The sequence below is a fragment of the Eleutherodactylus coqui genome, chromosome 1 (assembly GCF_035609145.1).
Source record: "Eleutherodactylus coqui strain aEleCoq1 chromosome 1, aEleCoq1.hap1, whole genome shotgun sequence".
In the NCBI taxonomy this organism is placed as follows: Eukaryota; Metazoa; Chordata; class Amphibia; order Anura; family Eleutherodactylidae; genus Eleutherodactylus; species Eleutherodactylus coqui.
Genome location: NC_089837.1, coordinates 389,592,837 through 389,608,323, shown reverse-complemented (window position 1 = coordinate 389,608,323; position 15,487 = coordinate 389,592,837). Strand labels below are relative to the sequence as shown.

At 44.1% G+C, this 15,487-nt stretch overlaps 1 protein-coding gene across 1 annotated transcript in view; it reads right to left on the bottom strand.

Annotated features, from left to right (window-relative positions):
* TUBGCP3 (tubulin gamma complex component 3) overlaps positions 1-15,487 on the bottom strand; it is a 95,255-nt gene that overhangs the window by 37,416 nt on the left and 42,352 nt on the right. The window contains exon 12 of the mRNA XM_066579722.1: positions 5,755-5,865. Within this exon, the coding sequence (XP_066435819.1) occupies positions 5,755-5,865 (111 nt within the window). The remainder of the gene's footprint in view (positions 1-5,754; positions 5,866-15,487) is intronic.

Here is a 15,487-nt window from a genome sequence, read left to right as displayed (position 1 = left end):
CTTCTCTGCCCACTTCGCCGTGGAGAGGGCTCATCGTGTCCCGGCGAAACCACCACAGCCGGGCACACCCCCACGCCCGTTTCTAGCAAGAATTCTTAACTGCAGGGATCGTGACGCCGCCCTACGTCAAGCCAGATTAAAAGGCCCACTCAAACACAACAACTCAGTGATATCTATCTTCCCTGACTTTTCTGCGGACTTGCAAAAACAAAAAGCTACCTTTGTGGAGGTTAAAAAGAAATTTAGGGATAGAAATATCCCCTATTCAATGGCATACCCAGCCCGTCTGCGCATTGCCGCAGAGGGAAAAGTAATTTTTTTACACTCTCCTACTGAAGCTCTGGAATGGCTCAGAATGCATCCGGTGTCACCAAGAGGCGCCAATCCATAACATGTATAAATATGTATACTAAGTTGAAATGTGGCTGAGAAGCTTACTACTCCCCCTGACCTACTGGTGGTGTGCCGGCCGTCCATGCCGCGGACCTGTAGCCCGGGACCTCCCGTGTCTCAACGTTACTTCAATTTAATAATTTAAGTTCACCAGACAAAGTCAGCCACCCATAGGCCACTGGGACCCTTTCCCCCCCAGTAAGATCAGCTACCTACAGATAGTTGGTAGCTTAAGGTTTTCATCGACTCCTGTCTTTAGATTTACCGGAACCCTAATTTAGGGTTCCTACGTTTATATTCAGACAGGATGCTAATAACCAATGGTTTAAACTGTTTTGAGACAATTGTTGTTATATGTTTTGAACTGTCTATGCCAATGACCCCCACTGCTCTGTACTTGCAAAGTCCTTCCCCCCGTCCTCCCCCAATTATGGGGGCGCCGATTGAGACCTATATTTACACCGATACCAATGTCTTTTAAATATCTTAGCTGGAACGTACGTGGTCTCGGCACAGCCCTTAAGCGCAGGAAAGTCTTCTCCTTTATTAAACAAACAAACCCCCATATCGTGTGTTTGCAGGAGACCCACCTCACTAGGGACAGAGTCGACACCCTTAAGAAGCCGTGGGTACAGTGGGCGGCCCACTCCTTTCACACCCCCTCTTCCAGAGGCGTTACATTGCTTATACACAGATCCATAAGATGGAACCCTATTAATGTCCGTAAAGACCCGGAGGGTAGATCGATATTTGTGTATGCAGAAATAGATTCCAAACCATATGTCATCTTATGTATTTATAATCCACCACACAATAACCTCTCCCTCCTTCAGACGGCTGTGTCCTTCGCACACCAATACTCCTCAGTAGGAGTACTCTGCATGGGAGACTTTAACCTGGTAATGGACCCGACCAAAGACAAATTCTACGCCCTAGCTAACACAAATACAAGCACTAACTCCTCCCTCCGACAGATAACCGAGAGTGTGGGTTGGGTCGACCTCTGGCGGCTACATCATCCCGACATCCTGGAATATACTTGCCACTCCCCCGGCCAGAACTCCCTCTCGAGAATTGACTATATATTCAGCTCCGCGGAAGTGGCGGTGTATCTTTCAGATGTAGCACATTGTCCGCGGGGAATATCAGTCCGATACTCCTAACACTGAAATTTCCCCAACTCAAAATTTTGCCTACCTGGAAACTACACCCGTTTTGGCTCAAATTGTTGGGCCCAGATGACCAAACTCCGTTTCATATATCCCTCTTCTTAGATGCCCACAATAACAATACCCACCCGGCCCTGAGATGGGATACCCTTAAAGCATACCTTCGGGGGTTCCTTAAATCAGCCATTACATATATCAAACAAACCACAGCCCAGGCGGACAGAGAGATAGAAAGCAAGACACTTGAGGCAGAAAAGACCTACACTGATAACCCCACGGACTCTAATAAAGAAGCATGGCTCAGTTGTTCCCGCCTTTACAAACACCAAGTTCACGCTAAGGCCAAACGTAAATTATTCTTTGCGAAGCAATATTACTTCGAACTAGGTAACCAATCCAGCCATTTGTTAGCCAATCTGATTAAACACGAGAAACACCTAAACACAATCCTTAAGATAAAAGATCAAAATGGTGCGGAGCTGACTGACGCCCCAGCCATCACAAATCGTTTTAAAGAATACTACGCTAACCTATATAGCTCACCCACAAATTTTACAAAGGCAGATATCCTAGACTACCTGAGTGACCTGACCTTTCCAACATTGTCCGTAGAACAGGTAGAGTTCCTGGAGGCCCCAATCACCCTAGACGAAATACGGCAGACAATCCGAGACATGGCATCTAATAAAGCCCCAGGCCCGGACGGCCTCCCGATTGAAATGTACCGGAAATATGATGAACAACTGGCCCCGCTGCTATTAGAAACATTGCAACAGGCCCAATTAGACCAATCCCTTCCGCCCTCGTTCTACGGAGCATCTATTATAGTTATTTTGAAACCAGACAAAGACCCCACAGACTACAGCTCATACCGACCCATATCCCTGGTAAATGTCGATTACAAAATCCTAACAAAACTCCTGGCCACAAGACTAAATCAAGTAATCCTATCTATTATACACCCTGACCAGACCGGCTTTATGCCAGAAAAGTCCACAACAATCAACATACGGAGAGTACAGACAGCAATTCAACTGGGCAAACAGTTTAACATGCCCTGGGCATTGGTCTCATTAGACATAATGAAGGCCTTCGATTCGCTGGAGTGGACTTTTCTCGAGGCCTGCCTGGTTCGCTTTGGGTTTGGCCCCCAATTCTTACAATGGGTTAAAACCATTTACAAATCGCCAAGCGCCAACGTGATAGTAAACGGCATACCATCCACCGAGTTCCGCCTCGCAAGAGGCACCCGTCAGGGCTGCCCGCTGTCCCCGGCACTATTTGCCATGGCCATTGAAGCCATGGCAATCCGGTTGAGAAGCACCCCTGAAGTAACTGGCATTAAATGGGCGGGCCTTGAAAGTAAAGTGGGCTTATATGCGGATGATACAATCCTATTTTTGTCAGACCCTATAACCTCCTTCTCCCACGCTATGACCCAAATTGATAAATTTTCCCACCTATCGGGTCTACATGTCAACTGGCCCAAGTCCACAATTCTATATACAAATCTCGACCCAATAATAGACCCTTGTGTCGCCAGATATAACCTAGCCGTGGTTTCCACTTTCAAATACTTGGGAATATATATGTCCCGAAATCCAAACAACGCCATAAAAGATAATATCGACCCACTGCTCGGAAATGTCAAAAATAAACTAGTGCGATGGGCCAAATTACCGCTTTCGGTAGCTGGCCGTATAAACCTGATAAAGATGGCGATTCAGCCTAAATGCCTGTATGTACTACAACATATGCCAATAATTGTACCCAAACGCATCTTTCAAGCCCTCAATTCCTTCACTACATCTTTCATTTGGAACTCCACACGATCCAAGCTTAGTCTTTCGACCCTACAAAGACCGAAGGAGCGGGCTGGAATGGCGCTCCCAGACCTGCATGTATATTACCTAGCCGGACAGCTACGCAACGTCCGGAGCTGGTTCCTAGAACGGGAAATGCCCATCGCTGACCAATACCTGGCAAAACAAGTAAAAGGTAACAACCTTTTAAATTTCCTGGAATTCCCAGAACATACCAACCCTCCCGATATACTGCCACTTCACAAACTAGCTTTAAAGGTGTGGAGGGAGGCTAAGGCCATCCAACAATACAAAGGAGTAATGTGCGAACTTCCCTTATGGAACAACCCCGGCCTTAAAGCCCTCCAGTCAGTCCCAGACCCCCAATATTGGAGGTCTTTTGGAGTGGTGTCGGTGGGAGACGTATATACAGACGGGAGTCTCCTAACATTTAACCAATTGCGGGAAAAAACACAGTCCCCACAACTTCAGCTATTTAGATACTTTCAGTTGCGGCACGCCCTGAACTCCCAATTCCCACCTACCTCCACAAACATATCCAAATACCCCACAATTGGTATCCTCAGATCCCAGGGACCCAAGGGCCTAATCTCGGTGCTCTACACGCACCTCCTTTCAGCCAAAACCGACCATAACCCGCCCTCAGCCTACGATAGATGGAAGACAGCCATTCCGTCCTTAACACCGGAGGACTGGACAGATATATCCGAATCCCATCTCTCAGTTTCCCCTGCAGTCGTCAATAAACTGATCCAGCTATATATTATCCACCAAGCATACCTCACACCCAGCCGTCTATATAAAATGGGCAACTCTTCCTCAAACTCCTACCATAGATGCCGTCAGCCAGAAGCTAACTTCTGGCATTTGATTTGGGACTGCCCCCTGGTAAATGGATTCTGGTCTGAGATTGTATCCTTCATAAACTCACTACTACCATCCCCCCTTAATATTGGGATGGACCCTAAGACGATCCTATTTGGCCTATTGGAGGAAGAGGAATGGCCGTACCACACCCGCACCTTCCTGCAGAAGACCTTATTCTTGGCGCGTAAAACAATAGCTACTTATTGGATGGCTGCGGGAATCCCTACGATCTCATGTTGGGTTCGGTCGGTGAACACAGTAATCTCCTACGAAAAAATTATTTACCAAAACAGAGGCTGCCCAAACAAATTTAAAAAAATATGGGATATCTGGCTGGATGCCAATTCCACTTTATCTGTAGAATGAACTCCCAGACTCATGTTCCCTCTTTCCATCCCACCCCCCCCCCCCCCATTCGCTCTCCTGTGCCCCCATTTACTAAGCAAATAGCAAACGCAGAGTTCCATCTCATAAAGAATTTATCCAATAGGCATAGACGGTTTGAGTTTAATTGTTTAAGTTTATCGCAACCCAAAAGAAAAAATGTACAAGGAAAATGTTATGTTATTACGTTCAAGCAAGTTACAACACAGTATGTACTATTTGCAATACCGAGTTTGTTTACCATATGATTTTATTATGTACTGTGCAAATTTTCCTTAATAAAGAAAATAAAGTTAAAAAAATAGTTGGATAAAAAGTAAAAAAAACAACAAAAAAAAAAAACGCGCTCTTACACTACCCTTAAAACTGGGGTCACACAGGACGGAATTTTAGCGGAATTCTCTCGGAATGACTGTACCGAAAAACCGCACGGCTTTGGAGCGGTTTTGCCATTGGCATTCCGCTGCAGCTTTCTCTCCCCATAGAGAGGCCGCTGTGGAAACAAGAAACGAATTGACATGCCGCGAAATTGAATTCTGCATGCATTTGTCAGTTTCCGCTCAGCATGGCTGCAATGGATTGGCCGCAGCGTGTGGACGAGATTTTTGCAAAATCCTGTTCACTTTGCTAGCTAATCCCGGGATTAGGAGCCGCAGGCAGAATTGCCTTGCTGACATTTCGCACTGAGATTCCGCGGCAATTTTGTCCTGTGTGAACCTGGCCTTAAAAGGTAGAGGTACAAAAAAAGTGGAAAAAGTAGTTATGACTGACAGCCGCAGTTACAGTAGACTGTAAAATCGCTGTCCCAAGAAAATATATCAAACACCTCATATTCAAAATACAGTATTCTTGTCCCTTCTGGGGCTAAAAACTGCAGAAGAATATAAAACAAATGTAAAAGGAATTAAAAGGTGAAAAATTTGAAGAAAAAAATCTAAAAGTATTAGTGAACAGCGGAGAACACCAAAAACAAAAAACACAAACACAGGAAAGAAGAAAAAAACAAAAAAAAACAAAAAACACATCCCTAAGGTTCTGAAGACCAAAAGAGGAAATTAGTATTCAGTTGGTTTAAAAATTACTTTCGACAGTACTAAGTATCAAAATAAATACTTTACCTTTCTAGACTGATCCATGGTGATGAACGATGGAATCATAGATTTCCGTAAAGTATATTTGTCATGCCAAAGTCTGTCTGTTTTCACTGTAGGATCTGAAGCTACAAAAAACTAAAAAGGCATTACAGGGTCATTTACTTCACTACACGTATGAACAACAGGTCAAAATCAGACACTCGCAGGGTCTTGCTCTCTACTAAAGCATTTTGTCAGTAATTCCTCATTTACAATAACTATAGGAATAATAGAAATTCCCTACTTTCTTGCCAACATAGCCATATGAGGGCTTACTCTCTGTGTGGGAGGCTGTATTTTGGGGTACATATAATTTTAGCATTTCTTTCTTTTTTGGGGGGTGGGGCGGGGGGGTATGCAAAATGAACAAACGATACTAGGCCTTTTTTTTTTTTTTTTTTTTTTAAAGCATTTGAGTGGAATAAAACAAGTGCACCCAGGTAATTGTATGGCCCTCAAGGATGTGGCAATATCAAATATGTATTTTAGTAATGCTTTTTTAGAAAATAAAGAAAAAGTGCACAAAAAGGTTTTTCAATTCAGTTTTTTTTCACTATACACATATTATGGGAAAAAAATCTGAATTGAAAACCCCTTTTTGCTAATCATTTATTATATATACATATACACAAACATCTAAGGAGAGCAATAAATTCTCCCCCCCACCTATGGTCAGTAGGTTTGCAATGCTAAAGTCAGCTGCCTAGTCAATTGGAACTTGATTAGCCACTCCTATCTGTTTCCTAGTTGTACCTTAACTTTCAGGCCTCATGTCCACGGGGAAAATCAGGCCCGCTATGGATTCTACATGGAGAATTAATAAGAATTAACTTACCCGCAGCGGGCCGGGCACGTCTTCTCTACCTCACGGCCGGATCTTCTTTCTTCGGCTGGCGGATGTACTCAGCACGCCGGCAGCACGTTGGCAGCGTGCCGCGCGCACGCGCCGGGCACATCCGCCGAGCCAAAGCAAGAAGGTCCGGCCATGAGGAAGAGAAGACGTGCCCAGCCCGTTGCGGGTAAGTTATTCTTATTTTAGGTCTCCCGCGGATCCGGACGGCTTCCATAGGCCTGTGGGAGACCTGCACGAAAATGGCGCATGTCGTGTTTTTTTTTTACATACTCCATTTTTTTTTAATTCCCTTTTATTGACTACCCGCGGGTGGTCAATGCATCCCTATGGGGTGCGAATCCGCGGGCGGGAGAAGAGTTAAAATCCGCTACGGATTTTAATTCTTCTTTTGCCCGTGGACATGAGGCCTCATAAAAAAAAAAAATCAGTGTAAGCATGATAGGCACGCGAGTGGCTGCCTCACGAATATGAGCTATATGAAGTATGAACTTTATCAAGTATGTTATGCAATCTGACCGTGGCAGTTCGACAAGGCAGGAGACAGGTAGGCCACAAACTCTGCCTAAATGCCTTGCACTTCAAAGCTATCACTAATGCTGTCACCTCTGCTCTCAGTTTCAGAACCTCTTTCCAACATCCGCCTCTGAGGCATTCTATTCACATCAGCTCCTCTCTCCTATCCCTCACCCATGCACAGCTCGCATGCACTCTTTACTTTCTTACTTGGCCTCAAACCCCTTAATGCCACTAACATACATAACAGTCGCCCTCGTAAACCTCCTAACCATCTGCTTACCCTCACTATCTTGCTGCTACTAGCAGCTAGGGATATCTTCCCCAATCCTGGCCCACCCTACACTGCTCCTAACCATTACCCCCCACCTAACTCATTAAGACAACCCTCAAGCCCAACTGCTAGCCCATGCATACCCTCCCCTGACTCATTTAAATGTGCTCTCTGGAACTGCCAGTCAGCATGTAATAAACTCCCCACCATCCACGACTTTTTTACTGCTAAATCTGCTAGCTCTCACAGAAACGTGGATACAGCAGTCTGACACGGCCTCCCCTGCTGCATTGTCTTACAATGGCCTGCAGTTCTCCCATACTCCAAGACCGGATGACAGGAGTGATGGAGGAGTAGGTGCTGCTCTCTGTGCAATATACCTACCAGGTCATCGCCCCGTTACCCTCACTCACCTTCCCGTCGTTAGAGGTACATATGCTACGGCTTTTCCGCCAGCAGTTATCTACCGCACCCCCAGGTGCTGCTCGCCTGTTTTTGGACCACTTTGCTGCCTGGCTCCCCCACTTCCTCTCCTGCAAAATTCCAACCCTCATCTTAGGTGATTTTAACATCTCCACTAATGACCCCGTCTCCCCATCTGCCTCTCAGCTTCTTTTGCTCACCTCCTCCCTTGGCCTCTCACTACTCACAGCCTCTCCCATAGGGATGGCAATACCCTCGATCTGGTCTTCCTCCAGCTCTGCTCTGCTTCCCAGTTCATTAAGTCCCCATTCCCGCTCTCGGACCATAACCAACTCTCTTTCTTTGTCAAGCTCCCTAACATCTCTCCAGACCCTCCTACCTACCGTACTTACGGGAACCTTAAGGCCATTCACACCCAGGACTTTGCTGAGTCCCTACAGTCCTCTCTGTCCCCTATCTCTCTCCTCTCCTGCCCCAACCTGGTTGCTGCACACTACTTCACTGCTCTTAACTGTGCCCTGCACCCCCTGTGACCCAAGCCATCCGATGCAGATCGTGGCAACCCTGGCTCACGCCTCAAAACACATGTCATCCGGCAGTGCTCGAGAAGTGCCGAACGGCTATAGAGAAAGTCACAAACGTCTGCAGACTTTCTCCACTACAAATTCATGCTCAGAACCCACAAGCTCGCCCTCCACCATGCCAAACAAGTTTATTTTACCTCTCTCATCTGCTCACTAATCGCACAACCCTAAACGGCTCCTTGATACTTTTCACTCCCTTCTCAGCCCTAAACTGCAGCCCCCATGACGGATCTCAGTGCTGAAGAGCTGGCTGCTTACTTCAAAAAGAAAATTGATGACATCCGTCAGGAAATAACTTCCCAATCTCAGACTAGCCCTGACCCTGGTCAATATTGCATCTAGCTCCTGCTCACTGTCTGTACTCAGACCAAGAACTAAGGAAGAAGTCTCCAAATGGTTTTCCTCTGCTCGCCCCACCACCTGCCCTAGAAACCCCCCCCCCCCCCCCCTCCCTCCGGGCCCTCTCCCCAGTGGTTATCTCCCATCTCACCACTATATTCAACCTCTTTGACCTCTGGCATCTTTCCCTCTTCTTTCAAACACGCCATCATTTTCCCACTGCTAAAGGAGCCGACTCTTGATGCGACCAATGCTGCCAACTACTGACCCATCTCTAATCTCCCCTTTATCTCCAAACTACTAGAACGCCTGGTTTACTCCCGCCTTGTAAGTTAGCTATCAGAGAACTCTACCCCCTACAGTCTGGCTTCCGACCCCTACACTCGACAGAAACTACCCTTACAATGGTGTCAAATGACCTCCTGACAGCCAAATCTAGGGGCGATTACTCCCTACTGATACTCCTCGACCTCTCTGCAGCATTCAACACGGTTGACCACAAACTCCTCCTCAGTATGCTTCGCTCCATTAGCCCAAATTACAATGCTCTCTCCTGGTTCTCCTCCTATCTGACCGCTTCTTCAGCGTCTACTTTGCTGGCTCTCCCCCGCGGCAGACTCTACCCTCTCCAATCCATCCTGAATGCGGAAAAATAAAAAAGCTATTGCGCATAAGATGGTGGTAGAAAATAATTTTATAAAATTAAAAGATTTAAAAAAAAAAAAAAAAACTAAATCCCAAAAGCATCAAAACAAAACCATATAAGTTTGGTATCGTAGTAATATCGTACTGACCCATAAAATAAAATTATCATGTAATTTTTGTTGCAATTTGTGCACCGTAGAAACAAGACGCACCAAAAAGATGGCGGAATTTAGTTTGGTTTTTTTTCAATTTACTCCACTGAGAATTTTGTAAAAGTTTTTCAGTACATTATATGGTACATGAAATAGCACCATTGAAAAATACAACTTGATCCGCAAAAAAACAAGCTCTCATGCAGCAACGTCTAGTTACGATTTTTTTTTTTTAAAGGGAAAGTGGGGGGGGGGGGGGGGGGGAGACTGAAAAAAAGCTAAGACACTAAGGGGTTAAGCTTGCCATACACAAGGGATTTTAGACAGCCATTTTCTGAATGACATGTGTTCACAGTGGTTCTGTTGCACTGGTTGACAATGTCCTAAGTAAAAACAAGAAGTTGCCAACCAAATTTGGCATGAACCACTTTGCAAATATTGCCCCAGACCGCATCAGACAATAACCAGAAAAAAAGCAATATGGCACATCAGATTTTAGACTGAAATTTGTTTTACAAAAAAAAAAACATTTTTTTTCCAGGCCTCTAAATTGTATATTGTATGGCCATTTTTTAAAATGAAATGCTCTGTAGTTTTCAATTTTTTAACAACCTAACCAACTCTATCCCCATTCACGATGCCCAACACAATGTATATGGTGTATTGTTTGCTAGTAAGTTCATAAATTATGGAGTCCTCCTTCTCCGCATAGCGGTCCTCAATAATCCATTACAAGAGGTCCCGATAGTGGGAACATTGCTCCTCTTCCTCCCTTCCATAGTACTCCCTTTTGTTTGTTCCACTCTTGTTGATATATAATAACGTTGCCAAATATCTTATATAATAACCAAGAATATAATCATCCCCAACTCAGCTGTGTCCCAAAGTGACATTTTACATCTGTCCAGTGTTGTCAAACTACTAGCTTCCGCAACAAGGTTATCTATGTACCCCACTGTCTGTGTCCACTCCTAGTTGCGTTCTCTCTTAAGTCCGCGTGTCTATGTTGCTTTCATTGATAATAACCGGTTCAGAGGTGTCAGTTCAAACGTTAGGCCGGTTGCTCACGGACAGGTCAGATTCTGAATGCGGGATCCCGCATACCCGTCCTCTCTTCTTTTTCTGAGCTGTGGATGGTCGAAACAGCTTGCCGTCGGAGACACGCAATACAGATTTTCCCACATCATTGCTAGGCGATGACGACGGTCCCGCAACCTTTACGCAATGTTAATTAACTTCTATGTACATTGTCCGAGTGGACTGCGCTCAAAAATAAAGCATGTTGCGATTTTTCCTCCGCGAGTGGGAAAAAAAGGGGAATTTCGAAACTCATTTCCGCTTGTGCAGGAAAAAGAGCTTTTCCATAGCATGATATGGACGTTACTTGCTGTGGGAACCCGGAAGTGGACACCCATCCTGGATTCCGCAATGCAAATATGCCGGTGTGCAGGCGGCCTTAACATCCACTTCATCTAAATCGTGTCATATTGGTGCTCCGTATTTCCCAGGGAAGCAACCACCTGATCTTATATCAGTTTCCTTGCGACATAAAGTAATCTTGCCACTTCTAGATTCTCATATCTAGTTATTGGTAAATCGTCTACATACCCAAGTACATCATATGGCCATTTAAAGCTAGCACTTATGTGTCAGGCAGAGCTCTAACAGGGCTTCTACATGGGAGTTTGCACCCGCATTTACAACGTGGGGACGTACACAGATTCTGTAAAATGTACATTGTGCCAGTGAAACGGAATTTTTTTTCTTGCCCCTTTATGCAATATCAACAACAGGGTCTCCTATGAGGCTTGTGTGGTACACACACCAATTCCAAACAGAACCTCTGAGGTTTCAATTCGTGGGGACTACAGGAAACAAATATTGTATGCACCGCTGTTACACAAAGAACATATTATGGGTAAGGACTAAATTAAAAATGAAAACCGCCTTCTGAAAAGAAACATAAAAAAATAGAACTAATTATACTGAGAACGCAGTAGTTTCACCTAGAAATCATAAAAAAACAACTCCAGGCTAAAAAAAAAAAATGAAAAAAAAAATACGGTCCTATTAGTGAATTTATTTTAAAAAGAAAAAATACAAAGCAATCAAGGTTAGTATACGCTGATGTACTGATGAATTTCCTTCCTGTTCAAGGCTGTATGATTTTCATCATAACATGCAGAAAAATTCAAGAGCAAAAAAGATAATTGTACTATGATTTCTCATTAATTATTGGGTAAATGCCAAGGACAAGCAAGTAAAATGTAAATAGCAGTCATTTTCACGTTGTTGTCAGCTATTAAATACCAAAAATGGCCTTACTGCTTGACATGATTATGGGAAACCATTTATGCATGAGCAGATATTTATCCGGAGCGCATGAAACCTGCCGTTCTGGTCTCTAACACAATTGTCAGGAACACTGGCGGCTTATTTCAGGACTAGGTATTTGCATCTGAAGAGAAGAATTGAAGGATGCAACTTATTTATAAGAAACAGAGCTAAAAAAAAGGGGGAGGGGAGGTATTGCGTTGTATGTTAGGAAAACATTAGAGACGAGCAGGCAGGTACTCGCTAAGGCAAACTACTCGAGCGAGTAGTGCCTTATGCGAGTACCTGCCTGCTCGTCTCTAAAGATTCGGGTGTCGGCGGGGGAGAGCGGTGAGTTGCGGGAGAGAGCGGGGGAAGAGAGTGAGAGAGATCTCCTCCCCCCCCCCCCGTTCCTCCTCGCTCCCCGCCGGCACCCGAATCTTTAGAGACGAGCGGGCAGGTACTCGCGGAAGGCAATACTCGCTTGAGTAGTTTGCCTTAGCGAGTACGCTCGCTCATCTCTAGAAAACATTTATCTCCACAGAGATTCAAGCTTCCGAGCATGGTAGTTCTGTAGAAACTGTTTGGGCAAGAATACAAGGAGAGAACAGAAAAGGACGCTATTATAGGCATTTACTATAGGCCACCTGGACAAGCAGAAGATATTGATGAACTCTTTCTACATCAAATGGCCAAGCTCTCAAAAAAGCATGACATAGTGATCATGGGAGATTTTAGCTATCCAGACATTTGTTTGGAATCTCTCTCAGGCAAAAGTAATGGATCCAACAAATTCTTATCTGCTCTTGCTGACAACTTTATCTTCCAAAAGGTCAAAGAGAAAACAAGTGAACCTGCTATCTTAGACCTAATTCTTACCAACAGGGAGGAAATGGTTGAGGAAGTAATGATGGCTGGGACCTTAGGAGGCAGTGATCATGCGATCCTTGAATTTTGGATAAAAGGGGGAGGAAGACCTGAGAAAATGCAGGCTTCAAGGTTGGATTTCGGAAAGGCAGATTTCAATGAACTCAGAAAGAGGGTAGGAAGAATGCAACGGCTGGATGTTCTTAAGGACAGAAATGCCCAAGAAAGTTGAGAAATATTGCAAAATGAGATTCTCAAAGCACAATTATTAACAATCCCTAAAAGAAGGAAGAATGGGAAGCATTTAAAGAGACCAGGATGGATGAACACAGAACTTGCACACATGTTAAAAAAGAAGAAAAATATGTTTATCAAATGGAAGGGGGGGGGGATATCTAAAGAAGAATATAATGGGGTCTGCAGAAACTGTAGGGCAAGTGTCAGAAAAGCTAAAGCTAATAATGAATTGAGGCTTGCAACAGAGGCCAAAGGCAATAAAAAAGGATTTGGGGGGGTGGGGGGTGGGGGGGTATGTCAGAAGCAAAAGGAAAGTCAAAGATGCTATTGGATGCTTACAAGATGAAAATAGTGAATTGGTTAAGAATGATGTTGAGAAGGCCAAACATTTTTAATTCCCATTTTGCATCTGTTTTCTCTCAACAAGTAGCTGGAACATCAACTGATCTTCCCTGTGCTATTGGGGAAATAAAAGAATGCAGGCTATCTATAAGCCGAGGGATGGAGAGGGGACACTTAGCTAACTTAAATGAATTCAAGTCTCAAGGTCCAGATGAATTACATCCTAGGATACTAATGGAAGCAGCAGAGGTAATTGCTAAACCTCTCACCATAATCTTTGAAAATTCCTGGAGAACAGGAGAAGTCCCAGAAGATTGGAAAAGGGCAAATAATGTCCCCATCTTCAAAAAAATGGAAGATGGTGGATCCAGGAAACTACAGGCCTGTGAGCCTGACTTCTATACTGGGAAAGATCTTTGAACAAATTATTAAGCAGCATGTATGCAAGTACTTGGATAAAAATGGAGTAATTAACCAGAGCAGCATGGGTTTGTAAGAAACAAGTTATGTCAGACAAGTCTAATTTTTTTTTATTGCAGAATCACCAAGAGAAGCATAGAGTCTAGATCACATGAGGTAATTATCCCCCTCTACCCTTCCTTAGTCAGACCTCATCTGGAATACGGTGTCCAGTTCTCGGCAAAAAAGGCATAGACAAACTGGAGCAAGTTCAGAGAAGAGTTACCAAGATGGTGAACAGTCTGCAAATCATGTCCTATGAGGAACGGTTAAAGGTTCTGGGAATGTTTAGTTTGCGAAAAAGAAGGCTGAGAGGAGACTTAATAGCCGTCTACAAATATTTGAAGGGCTGTCGCAGTGCAGAGGGATCAGCCCTATTCTCATTTGCACAAGGTAAGACTAGAAGCAATGGGATAAACCAAGGGGGGGGGGGGGGGAGATACAGATTAGATAGGTTACCATGAGAAGGTGGCGAGTTCTCAGTTAATGGAAGTGTTCAAACAAAGGCTTAACAAATATGTGTCTGGGATGATTTAGTGAATCCTGCACTGAGCAGAGGGTTGGCCCGATGACCCTGGAAGTCCCTTCCAACTCTACCAGTCTATGATTCTAATTGAAATCTGGCTTCCATACGCCAACTGTAACAAGGTATTATTATAAGGTGGAAAACACCACCATTTTTGACTGTTGCTGCACTACACTTTTTTAGTATACTTTCTAATAAAGCAGCTGATCCAAAAAGTTTAAAGGAGTATTCTGTGACTTTTATATTGCTGACCTGTCCTTATGATAGGGTATCAATATCAGTTTGCTGGCGGTTCAACTTCCAGCACCCCATTAATCAGTTGTTTGAAGGAGCTGCAGTGTATTTGAACCTTGTGCAGTGGCGTAGAATGGTACTGCAAGCACAGTAACATACACTTGGGAGGAGTATGGTGAGATCTGAAGAGACATTAAAAGCCATACACATTAGCTGAACCTGTCTGTGTGAGGGTAGCCCATTATTAGTAGACATCATAGAAAAGAAGGATCAAGCTTACAGAATAATCCATTCTGTGTGAAAAGGTCCCTTATCTGCTATCTAAATCATGTTCCATGTTACAGACACATTAAAGCAAACATCAAGTTACATCAACCCTATTGCTGTGGCATGGCATGTAGAGGGCAGTGAATGCAATGCATCCCAGAAATATTGATGATCAGTCACATTTATATGGACAAATGGTCTGAAATGCCTTATCAAGTTTGTTCAAATTTTATTTGCAGCTACCAGAAATGTTTGGTGGAGGTGATGGCTGCTAAAGGGGGAACTTACATGTTATTAGAGTCATTTATTTTTTTCTCCCTGCAGTGTTGACATTTACTAACCATACTGAATGAAAGACATGAATGGTAGAGCCAAGCACAGAAGCTATAGCTATTAAGCCGTAGGTGTGGGGCTCAGAAGCTATTCAGCTGTAGATTAAGACCACCAGGTCCAGAGTCTGGGTACTGAGCAACCCTCTATAGTTTTCAGTCTTGTAGAATCCAATCCCTTACAACTGCAAGGCGAATGCACTAAGGCCTTTTTTTTTTTTTTTTGCTATACTACTTTTATTTATTTTATTATTTTCTGCCGCCATCTTCTGCGTGCAGCGACTATTCAGTCTACATAGTTGTGCGAGGGCTCATTTTTTGTGGTACATCCTGTAGTTCGCATTGGTACATGTTGGAATAC